General features: G+C 42.4%; 1 protein-coding gene across 1 annotated transcript; it reads right to left on the reverse strand.

Moving 5' to 3' along the window:
• Positions 1-3,749: 3,749 nt before the first annotated feature.
• FBXO5 (F-box protein 5) lies at positions 3,750-12,465 on the reverse strand. The gene is made up of 5 exons (XM_032683912.1): positions 12,356-12,465; positions 7,598-8,334; positions 7,210-7,300; positions 5,855-6,016; positions 3,750-4,521 (listed from the first exon to the last, which is right to left on the reverse strand). The coding sequence occupies exons 2-5, from the start codon at positions 8,317-8,319 to the stop codon at positions 4,270-4,272; spliced, it is 1,227 nt and encodes a 408-aa protein (XP_032539803.1). The 5' UTR covers positions 8,320-8,334; positions 12,356-12,465; the 3' UTR covers positions 3,750-4,269.
• Positions 12,466-12,469: the final 4 nt, after the last annotated feature.

Genomic DNA, 12,469 nt, shown 5'->3' on the forward strand with positions numbered 1-12,469 from the left:
TCAAATATATTAGAAGGCGAATCTTTTCTATCATGGCAAGTGGTTTCCAAAATCAAGCATCTATCACAGTAATTGCCTGGTCCATCCTTGCATTCAGGTAATAGCATTTCAGTTCAAGACACCAGCTCCTCCTAACCGCAATGTAGGCACTCTACAAGAAGAGACATATGAATGCTATGTCTTTAGACATTTTGCAAGTCAGCACCATCAGCTTCTGCTACAAGGCATGTCAAGGTGACACCACAGCTGTTGTGCAGCTGAGGTGTTCACCAAACCTTTGTCAATCAGGAACACGATGTCCAACCCCAGGCAAAGCTCTGCTCACTGCTTGCTCCAGACCTGCGATAGGGGCTTGATGGACAGCTTGCACCAACTGCTTTGGAGTGGTGACTTTGCTCTCCAGTTAAAAATAGAGGTGCACAAGGTGGAGAAAATATAGGTCATGTTTAGAGCAGCCAATCGCTCCTCAAAGAAGTCATATGCACTTAGCATCATGATAAAGCTTTTGTGAAGGGCATCTGTACATTTTTAAGTTTAGCAAATACATACATATCCTACACAAATATGTTTGAAACAAATGTTAAAATCAGTATTTGAATTCAAGGTTAAATCAGTATTTGAATTCAAGGTTTGTGTTTTTATCTTTCAGTTGCAGATTTAATCTCATTCCCCATGACCACAGTAACGATGTATAGTCAGTGGAGGTAGAGGGAGTACACTCTCCATGAACACGGCAAAAGGAACTAAATGAATCTGGCTTCATACACTGTATGGGTCAAGAGCACCATCTCGTGGTTTTCCCTTTCCACAACAGATTTCGTTTAAAAAAATTTATGATACAGAATAAATTCCTCAAAGGGGCTGTCAGCCCTTGGCTTTGGGAGTTGGGGAGGAAACCTTGTAAAAATCTTAATCTAGATTCCTGTTTTTTAAACTCCTTGAGTCAGTGCAGACCTTATATTTTAGGGCTAAATATTCAGAGCTTTTTTGAGAGTGGTCACTGACAGAGTTTTATTTATGTTTTACATTTTTTTTCTTTTTTAGTCAAACAAAATATTCAACATGCTAAAATGTTGCTTCCTTGCAGTGAAACCCTTGGCTAGTGACAGCATATCTGACACATGCTGCAGTTTTGCCACATGCTAGAAATCAGGCTCTGCGATGACAAGCTGTGCTAAGGTGCCAGCACTTACAGAGTTGAAGTAAGAGGGTTGTTTTTTCTTGTTTTGGTTCTGACATGTTCCTCAGAACACAAAGGCTTTTGCTGGAGGATATATTAAAATGCATACAAACTTGTCCTTGTTTGTGCAAGTGACTATATCATCACTATCTGGCACTTCTCTTTAGCTTCTCTGCTTGCTGTGGTGAGACTGCTGAAATAGCCTTTAATGACTTGCAGGAAAGTGTAAGCATCTTGAACAGCTTCTTGGATTTTTCAAGATAGCATCATAAGTGTGAGAAAGAGAAGCTGCAAAGCTCAATATTGATTTAAAAAATTCCTAAAAACCTGCTTCTGTCTGTCTCCTGGCTAGGGTCAGGATGAAGTTAAGGAATAATCTGTTTCCATAGTTGTTCAAGCTGGGAGAAACAACTGCTAGCCACAACAATTTACAGAGCAGAGAAATGTCCCACCCTTCCTCATCATGGAGAGCCATTCCTAGAGATAAGTAAGTAACTGGAAGAAATCTGTACTTGCACCAGTGAGGCAGGAGACTCTGGCAGCCTGCAGGTATTTCTCACCTTCTGGAGATCTGAAAAGCATGTGCAATGTGGGTAAGAAGCTTATCACATTCCTGCAAAGTCACTGGGGCTGGCAAAGGTTGACTTTGAAAGTACTTTTTGACAACAGCTGTAGTACCTGGGGAGGACTCATCTCCATATGGCAAGTGTTATACTCTTGCCCTAGGTATGACTCTCACATTGATTACATATCAAAGGCAGGTCCAAGATAGGCTCAGCACAGACATTAACAACAATCTGTTCCTACCTTTGGTACATAAATCACTCTCCTTAGCACCAGTTGGGGCACCCACTGATACCAATATCCAACACCCTCACTCTCTGAGGAACTGTTTTCTCTCTCAGCAGCAGACGCTAGCATTGCTGGGTGGGGGCTGATTGTCCACATCTTTGAGGAGACCAACCACCATGTGGCTTTCAATCAAACACATAATTTTTATACAGGTCCAGTGCTCAGTGTTGTTGGACAAGGTTTTAACTGCCAGGCGAGGTTACCATAAAGGAGGAAATAGCTGCGTGGCCACCACAAATCCCCATGCTTTAGAAATTTTGCATAGGAAAACTGCAAGATCAAGGTCCTTAAGGAGCTGTCACCCACCTGATGAAGGCTGTAATCTTAAATGTCTATTTTAATTGTTAAAACTAAGCTGCTAGGCAAGGATCTGAGTATCATATAAAACAAAAACAGTTAGGCAAGAGGAAAGAAAGAGCCACAATGGTTTGCAGCAGATCCATCACAGCTTGGCCAAGGCTTCATTAAAAGTCAAATAATTTGACCTTTCCAACAAGGTTTCAGGAAGAAGATAGGTGTCTCTTAGCACTCACAAACTGGTAAAAAAAGTCTGTTTCTTCATATTGTTCATCCCCAACTGTAACCACTGAAGTCGAACTCTTCCCTCTTATCTAGAGGTAACACAGAATTTTTCTCAAAATTCTGCATGAGCAGATAAATTTCTACAGCTAACAATGAAAAATGAAAAAAAAAAAGAGTAGCTGTTCTCCACTTTCTCTGTGTACAAATTGCTAGGCCTACTAGAGAGTGCATTCCCCTTAGTAAGCTCAAAATCTGAAAACCTGTTAAGTTTGTAACAGCCACATTCACCTCCTAAACAGACACACAAGTTTTAATTCAAAATGTATCGTACACTGCAACACCAGTTGAAGACTGAATGCCTGTGCCATATTTCTTTAAATCATTGTAGGAAATAGCAGTTCTGTTCAGATCACATTATCTGTGTTCTTCAGGACAGAGGAATTTCAGTAGACACAGAAATAAAAGTTATAAATTTTATAACAAACTTTTGCTTATATTTCTTATTTATCAATGCCTAACAGACTCACTGTGCTTACATGCATATCAAGATGGTGCAGTCTAATTACCAGAACGAGGTATAATAGGATCACAGAATCATAGAATGGTGTGGGTTGGAAGGGATCTTAAAGATCTAGTTACAACTCCACTTCTAGGGAAAGGATAGGGAGTCCGCTTCTCTGGGCAATCTGTTCCAGTGCACAGTCACCACCCTCATAGTAAAGAATTTTTTCCTAATACCCAACCTAAACCTACTATCTGTAAGTTTGAAGCCATTCCCCCCTGTCCTGTCACTACATGTTCTTGTAAAAAGTCCCTCTCCACCTTTCTTGTAGGCTCTCTTTACGTGCTGGAAGGCTGCAATTAGGTCACCCTGAAGTCTTCTCCAGGCTGAACAAACCCAACTCTCTAAGCTTTTCCTCATAGGAGAGGTGCTCCAGCCCTCGAATCAACTTGGCAGCCTTCTACCCTTCATTCTCCAGTCTTGAGCATATGTTTAAGTGGACTTGAATAGACAAAATATTTATGGAATCAAGCTGCAGAACACAGCATGAGAATGGATTCAGTACATTTTACACAAACCCAGAAGACTTGCACTTTGTCAAATCAACGTCTTTAAGAAGCACATACTAGAAACTTGAGAAAAGAGAAGTAATCTTCTAAGATGACAGACAGAAGTCCAACAAAGCCAACGAAGTCAAGATCAGCAATTTATTTTCACATTTACAAGACAAACATGAATAGTATTTACAAATATATACAAATACTAAAAGTAATATTATAACTTCAAAAAAAAAAGAACACCTACTTTTTATCAGTATAGCCAACATACAGTACTGTTTTTTTTAAAGTGGGAAAAGGTATCACCTCAGTTCAAGGAAAACCTGAGCTTTCTGAATGAAGAAATGAAGGAAGAACAATTTAAGATTCTCATAAGAGAAATCAGAGACAATGGTATTATAAATGTTTGCATTTAAAAATCAAAGACAAAGCTTTGAAAAATCATAAAATCTAGACTCCCCCATAATTTGAAGTTAAAAAGGGCTTCACTCACCTCACTGGACAGCACTAAAAATGCTTTTAAAAGCCTTCTGAACAAGACTATTAAAGAGCACAGAGGAATAATAGAATAAACTTCTTTATAAATATAGAATAGCAGAAAACATTTTCTTTGTAGATGAATAAAAAAAAATTTATGGCACATCTGACAATTTGGATCACAACCTCTTTAGATTCTGTTTGCTTTTCTTAGTCCCAGGAAGTGGCCCTGGCATAGAGGTGGGTTTCACTGGTTTGCCACTTATACAGTCACTGGAGCTGTGGTAGCTGCACATGCACTTTGTGCAAAAGTCAAAGCCACAACTTTCACGATTGCACATTGCTCTTTGAAGATAGGAGTCATACTTTGCAGGTGAACCACAGCGATGGCAGGCTTTAAAGCTTTCAGTGTTTTTCAAGGTCTTGGCAGCCTATTGGAAAAAGCATACACAGAAAATCAGGAGCAGAGGGTAAGTAAACTCTCTAAGAATTTCCTAATGTTACCTAAGTGCCACAAAACATATTATAATTTCTCTTACTCTAGAGAGATAAATTAAAAATTTAGCCTAATTTTTGTATCAAATTCTGGTGGAGACTGAAAAGTAATAACCAGACTATAGCTTTCTATATACTTTTTTGGTATATTTTGTACTGGAGTAGGGGTAGCCAGTTTCAAATTCTTTAAATTTAAAATCTGATGGATAGGCTAAATCAAAGGCGGTAAGTAAAACAGCTCTCCTGAATCTTCCAAACCCCATCCAAGGATGGTGTTTTAACTTAATTTTAAAAAAGAAAAGAAAATAAATATGAATTCTATTTAAATCATTGACATTTTTGAAAAGTGAGAAATGTATTCAGAAATCTCAGCTGTGGAGCACTTAGCTTGAGATACAAAATGGAAGCAATTCCTTTTTCTTTCCAATTAATTAATTTTTGACAGAAAAACACCTGCTTTCAAAATGATTTAGCATTAGAAAATTATAGACCTGTATAGCACCTTATATCATTCAATTGTTAAAAGCAAAATGTTTATATAATCTGAATGTGTTGCGTATAGACACAAATGTCTTTTAGGAACAAAATTTTAGACAGCTACTGAACAGAGTACTTTTACATTCTTAATGCTACAATGTCCTATATAGTAGTACTAGAGCATCTGGATCATACTTTCCAATGCCATTATATCTTCTCTTATTGCACTAATTTGCAGGATAAGACTTTTGAGCTTGAGCATAAAACCTTTTTCTAGTTAGGAAAATCTACTGCTTCTTAATAAACAACAACTTTCAATAAACATTTTTAAAAGTCTTATGAAGTACTTGCAACATAGACCTACACCTGTACGTGGGGAAAAAAACAGCTTAAGAAAAATACAAGGTGAAGGGAAACAGGCTGTTTGCAGTTGTTGACAACTATAAATTTGTAGCTAAAAAAGTACATTTTAATGCCAGATAATTAGCTGGAAAAAAATCCAACAGAGAATGAACAGAAAAAGTATGCGTTGTTTATTTTTTTAAAAAATAGGAACTTTTTAGTCTTTGGTCCCCCCTTTTTTCCCTTTAAATTGTCCATCAGTTCTGACGCAAAACTGACAGGTTTTGTGGGATTTAAAATAGTCATACTAAGCAAAAAACTGGCAGCCATACTAATAAGAACTACGAGCACTTGAAATAGGAGATACTACTTTCAGAAATATGCTTTACAAGCTGATCGTGTGCCAGACAACATGTGAGAAACTAAAGATGAATGGAAATCATCAGTTACCTCAGAAAACTCCACGAGCCTGCTGTGATTCTTAGATGCTTTGGATCTGGTGGGTTTTTTGTTCAAGATTTTTGGTGGGGTTGCTTTCTGAATGGAAGCTAAAGACACTCTGTAGAGAACATACTCCCTTGTTGCAGCATGCTCTGGTGCCTTCGTGCCATTCTGATAAAAAGAAAAACAAGATTTAAATCAAGATTTAAATTTGAAAAGAGACTCACCTGATACTGGTTTTTTTTGTTTAATAGAAGTCAACAACTAATTTTTGATCCTTTGTCCTGGTTTCCAATTAATAAAGCATCACACCAAGGAGTATGTTACCGATTTTACCTCAACTTTCTCAGTCACTTCTGTTATAAATGCATAGAACAGCTCTCTAGTTCAGACCATCAAAACAAGAATCTATTATGTCATCCTACTTTCATATTAACTCAGTAATTATTTAGGCAGAGCACATAACCTAGTCATCACAATGTTTTATAGCACAGAACAGTATTTCTAATTCTTTATGGTGAATAGGAATGCTTGAAGCTTTCATTGTGAGAAGTAAACTCCTCCCACCAATTTTCCAGGTTTCCAGTTCAGGTTAAACAAAAAAGCATACAATGGCAGGGAGGAAATCAAATTCTATGGGTTGAATGTTCAGTGGTGTCCAAATGTTTCACCCCAACAGGCTAGCACTGTAAAATACTACATAAAAACTCAAACTGGTTGACTACCTTATCCTGTGACAGATCTTAAGCCTTGTTTCATTGTCTCTCCATCTCATAAGAAAGACATTCATAGTGTTTTAAGAATCCTGACTCGATAAAGTGCAACGCCGTGTGGTTGGATCTAGTATGTTTTATTTCATAAGACAAAGAGGCATTAGGAATAGCTCACAGTATGAAACACTTCTTAGTTTTCTGTAGCCAGCACACTAGAATTTGGAGACTGCTGCAAGAAAGTACAGAGACCCTGAGTCGCACAGTCAGCTGAGTGGTTTATTTCAGTCTCTTTCCCTTCTGGATCAGTGGGGATGATGAAGCAAGCAAGCTTTTACTGAGTCTCTAGGGCTATGCTGGAAGTGACCCTCTCCTTCCTGCCCTTCTCTGTAACACAGGACATGTGGAAGCTCCTAAGAACATCTGCGTCTCTCCTTGGGTCACCTTCTCAGTCAACCTTCCTTGGGGTCCTCAAAGACACTGATGTGACTAGCAACACTTGAGACAGGGCATCCTGACAGGACAAGCTCAGACACTCCAGTGACAGTTTTCAACCTAAGAAACTCTTCTGTGATCTCTTAAGACTAAGTCCTGAAATAGCAGAAAGATACTGATGGTTCAGGCACAAATTATCTAACAGGTGCAGCAACTTACAGAGAGGTTTTTCACAGCTTTACTATACATTTGGAAAATCCATTTATCTTCTTGTAGAATCTTCCGCCATGTTGTGCTGACTTTGGCAAAACTGCAATGAAAATACAAATATATCAGTTACCTCCTGGGAAAGGATTTATTTAATAGCAAGAATAACTGTAATCTTTTTCCTTCATGCAAATATAGAACATGTTCACAGTTGTAGTCTTTAATTGCCTTCTTGGGAAAAGATATTCTCCACAGCTTACATTGTCAGTTCATGTTTTAACATACTAACACATAATACTAAACATTCAGTAAATGTCACAAGCCCCATACTTAAATCATTAAGCCATCTGACTAGGCTGTTTCCTTTCCCAATGAAATACAATGAGATCAATATACTTACTTGATTAAATCCACCTCGCTGAGATGCCTTAAAATGTTTGCTAATACATGCTTCAGGTTCTTTTGGAAGAGCTCGGCAAAAATGTCTATTTTATCTAGCCCCATTTTCTTTCCAATTAAGTTACAAAGTTCAACTTTTCCCCTAAAAACAATTCTGTCTATAGCAGCCCAAGACTTGAGATTTCTTTTACCATTTTTTTTCAAAGTTGAGCAAATCATGTCTTCATAATGGCTTACTGGCAGTAAAGTCTTCTTTGAAAACTGTTCTTGGTTTTGGTTCTTCCTGAGACAATGTTTTGGTGTGACACAGAGATTCCCAGCCAAAGGTATACTATCCTCATGTTCTATTGTATCAGCATACTGAGTATTTAACATAGAGGAATAACCACTGTCCTCATTAAGTTTACTGTTTTCCAGTTCCTCCATTTCATAGATAACTTCATCAAGTCTCTGGGTTACTTGTTTGTTTTCTTTGTTATATATCGGTTTTCCTCCATCTTCAAGTTCTAGATTTCTGGTGGCTGCATGATATGAGTCACTAGGGAATGTTTTCTGATGCTCTTCTGTGCAGCTTTTACAAAAGCCTTCCTTGTAATTCAAGGGGCAGGATTTTTCCAGTCTTGTTTTCTCCACAGCAGATTTCAGTGGTGCAAACCCAGCATGAAGAGATGCAGAGTCAAAATCACGTTTCATTTTGCAAGAGCGGTTAAGGTTTGATTTCATTTTGTTGTTTGTATCCTGCAAGAAACAACAAGGACAGTATTACAACACAGTGTAAACTATATCACAAATTATTCTTCTTATAAAGAATTGACCATGCCTTCCTTCTGCATTATGACTTTTATACTGTTATCTAACTCACTCTGTAGTGTCTGAAATACAACTAGTGGAACTATGGATTTCAAGAGCCACTATGTAATTCAATCTATGTAAGATCATCTCAAAACTAGAGTTTTATGCTGCATATAACTAGGGCTAGGAAACTGACTGGCTGATTTACTTTGTCACCATTCCACCAGAACAGTTTACTTTTAGACACACCAATGCCTCCACTCGCTATGCTAAATATAGCGACACAGGCAGCACACTTGCGGTCCCTGCAAGGAACACCAGTGGCAGAGGGTCCACGAGTGACAACCCAGACCAGAAAAGCCTAAAGTTTGCATCCAAGACCAGAGGCAATGCTGCTGCTGCAGCCAGGTATCTGGCATTTTTAAAAAGGGAAGAGGCTGGATGGCACACGAAAAACTCAAGTGCTCACATGGATGTGTAAATTACAAAGAAAAGCAGCCACCCCTAAACAATGGCCGGAGGGAAATAAAGGTTACTTACAAGCATGATTTTAAGAGAGTGAGAGGTCAATAGATATCATAGGGAAATTGAGCTTTCCTCGCCCTATTTCTTTCCCCTCCCCCCCGAAATACGGTGCTATCTATATTAACAATTGCGGGGGGATGGGCGAGGGCTGAAGGGGAGAAGGAAGCCATCGCTGCCCTGTTAAATCTAAAGGGGAAATAATTTTCAACATGCTTTGTAATTCATAGGAAATATAAGCTCCCCCATTTGAGCAAGAATTTTAAAGGATTTAAGCACTTCCAGCAGTTTTGGAAAGAAGTATTAGAAAAATGTTTCATGAACGATTCAAAGTCCCTTCTTTGTACCTACGTTTAGTGGAATAAAGGAGCAAATACGCTTATGGCTCTGAGTAGTGTGAGTTAGGTGAGAGATGTAAGCCTCGCTAAGCTTCCTCCTTCCCTTCCCCCCTTCCTTGGAACTTTTGGGCTGAAATACTAATGAATTGGAAAACGTCCCCCTATCAAGGCCGGCCCTGACCCTCCGGAGGAGCGGGCTCAGCCGCGGGCCCCCGCGGCGCTGTCAGGCTTCTCCCGCCCAGAGCTCAAGATGGCCCGAATCGGCGGCAGGTAGGTCGGGTCCCGGCTCTACCGTGCCCCACGGCCCCGGGACCCTCACCCTGCGCTTTCGAGGGTCTCCCCTTTTCCCAGCACTACAGGATTCCCCCTAAAATGCTGGTGGTGGGGCGAGCAGGACCGCGCCGGGTGGATGCCCCCTCCGGCGGCGTGGTCCGGCGGGCGGGAGACAGAGCGGCGCGTCCCCGCCCGCGCTGCCCGCCGGCGGGAGCCGACCTGCGCTCCCCACCCCGGCTCGGACCCGGGACCGGCCCCGCCGGTGCGGCGAGCAGCCCAGAGCACCCCACATGCGGCTCGTTGGCGGGATCGGGGCGCTCCGTGGCCGCCCATGTGCCGCCGTCCCGTCCCGTCCCGTCCCATCCCATCCTGTCCCGCCGGCGGGATAGCTGCGGGGCTAGGCTGCGGAGGGCAGCCGGACTGGGCGGCCGCCGGCGATCCCCCTCCCCAGCCCATCATGACGGGCCATGCAGCGCCGCCAGCACTCCCAGTCCCGCCGCTGCGTACGCCGGCAGCCCCCGCCACCCCGGTCACAGAGCCCTGCCGGCGGAGCCCCGCTGGCCCGAGCCGGTCCAGCCGCGGAGCCCTGAGCACAGAGCCCCACAGCCGCGGACCAGCTGGTGGACGGATGGCTCACCCTGGTGCGGCGCTCACCTCTGATGCGGCGCCAGCGGGCAGTGCGTGGTCCGCGCTCGCCGGGCGCTTTTTAAAAACTTTGAATTTGGTATCCAAAACCGCGCCGGCCAATCGCGCCGCGCCCGCGGGCGGGACGCGGCCAATGGGAGGCGGGCAGAAGGCGGGGGCCAATGCGGGGCGCGGGGGGCGGTGCCGGCCCGGCCCGGCGTTTTCCCTCCCTGGCGGCGCTGAGGGAGGCGGGCGGCGCGGCCGCGGCTCCCGCGCGGTTGCGGCTCCCGCCTGGCCGCGGGTCCCGCCCGCCCCTTCCTCCCGCCCTCCGGCACCCGCACGGCCTCGCGGCGCTCTCCCCAAGGAACTGCCGCCTTCCCCGCCCCGGGAGTGACGCGCCCAAGCTCAGCCTGGCGCCCAGCTACGTCTCCGTTTGGTTTTTTTAAATGGGTGAGCCTGGGATTCTCCCATCATCCTGACACGCTCCCAATGTGCAAAGCTCCTCTGTCGGGGAAGGATTCTCTCCCTCACTGGAGATATTCAAGAACCGTCTGGACGCAATCCTGTGCCATGTGCTCTAGGATCACAGAATCACAGAATCAGCCGGGTTGGAAGGGACCTCTGAGATCATCAAGTCCAATCCTTGGTCCATTACCACCGTGGTTACTAGACCACGGCACTAAGTGCCACATCCAGTCTCAACGATCTCTCAGGACCCTGCTTGAGCAGGGAGGTTGGATCAGATGACCACTGTGGCTCCTTCCAACCTTAACCATTCTGTGGTTCTGTGATTTAAGTCTGGTGGTGGATCTTGCATCTGGGCTCCTTCCCATAAAAGAATTGTATTTATTTTAAAGCATGACCAATGCTATTAGCAGCTGAAGTGTGATGAGAAGTGCCACTGGAAGTTAGGCTGACTGGACACCAATGCAAGAATCTCTGCTGCTGCTGCTGTTGGGAATGTAATCTGCTCACAGCTCAGAGAAGTTGCTTGTATTAAAATTAATATAGAGTAAGGCTTGCCATGATGAGCCAAGGAGGACAGCTAAGTCCTGTCAGATGCCAGTTTTAGGATACCTCAGTCAGGCTCCTGCTAGAACCACATCATGTCTGGTTTTTCTCACACTGGTCAGAGGCTGGTCACTTGCAAGGCAACACCACCTCTAGTGTCTGTTGAAGAGCTAGATGAGAAGAGGGAGGCTGTGAGCCAGGCAGGATTTGGCCAGATGGGCTACAAGTTTATCTAAGTTTTTCATGCAGTAATCCAGTGCTCAGACCCAGTTGATGTCTCTTATTTGTTTGGATGAATATGGAGCTGAAGTTAGAAAGAACTGCAAACTCCATCCATCACTGGATGTAAGAAAGCCTGGCTTTAAGTTAAGTCAGCAAGACTCTCACAAGTGCTCTGTGGTCTTCCATTTGCAGTACCGATCTGGTAGGAACAAAGACTTCAGTCCTAGCTTCTGTGCCAATCGATATCTAATGAGTCAATGTTTCTTTTTACTTTTTTATGTGCCAGTTGGGAGTTGTAAAACTATTAGTAAATGCAGACCTAGGTCTCATGCTTACCAACAGGATATATGTATGCCTTACCTTACGCATATAGATATTCCTACATCTGAAGTTAATGTGTGTGTCTTTAATTAAAAGTTTTGGAACTTAATCGTAGTTACCATGCAGTGTTTACTAAAAAACAAAGCTGATAAAGGTATGGAATGCCTTACAATGCTGTTAAATAAATAGACAAAAACACTCAGATGTCTGTCACACCATGTAACTTTTAGAAAATCAATAAATTGGAGGGTCAATTAAAAGCATAAAGCAGAAACTCGAGAGAAGCCAAGTGGAGACTAAAGTATCAGCCGAACAATACTGTAACAATTCACTTTGGACTCAAGAACAGAAACATTCTTTCAAAAATCAACTCATATGATTTGTCACTTGGCTTCCACAGCTTTTTTTTTTTCGGGAAAAAGGGATATTCCTAGACTTCTGTTCTGAAGGGCATGAAAACATGATGAAGATACACTTAGACTCCCTCTCATGACATTTTAATTGATTAACAGATATGCATATAGGTAGAATCACTCAAAGAAATTAAGTTTTTTCTTGTTCTCTCAAGTAAGCCATTTGACACTGTACTGACGTTTAAGCTATTGGTTAAATGAAAACTGGAACTACAAATAGCTAATTTTTTAACGTGCGCATACCTTTCAAGAGTGGTGTATCAGTATCTTTCTCAGTGGAGAAAACTAAAAACCGCAGTTCCTTCTGGCGCAGTCAAATTTACTTTTCATATGGACTGCTGCAGCAATAATGTATCT

This window comes from Chiroxiphia lanceolata, chromosome 3 (genome assembly GCF_009829145.1).
Source record: "Chiroxiphia lanceolata isolate bChiLan1 chromosome 3, bChiLan1.pri, whole genome shotgun sequence".
NCBI classification, from domain to species: Eukaryota; Metazoa; Chordata; class Aves; order Passeriformes; family Pipridae; genus Chiroxiphia; species Chiroxiphia lanceolata.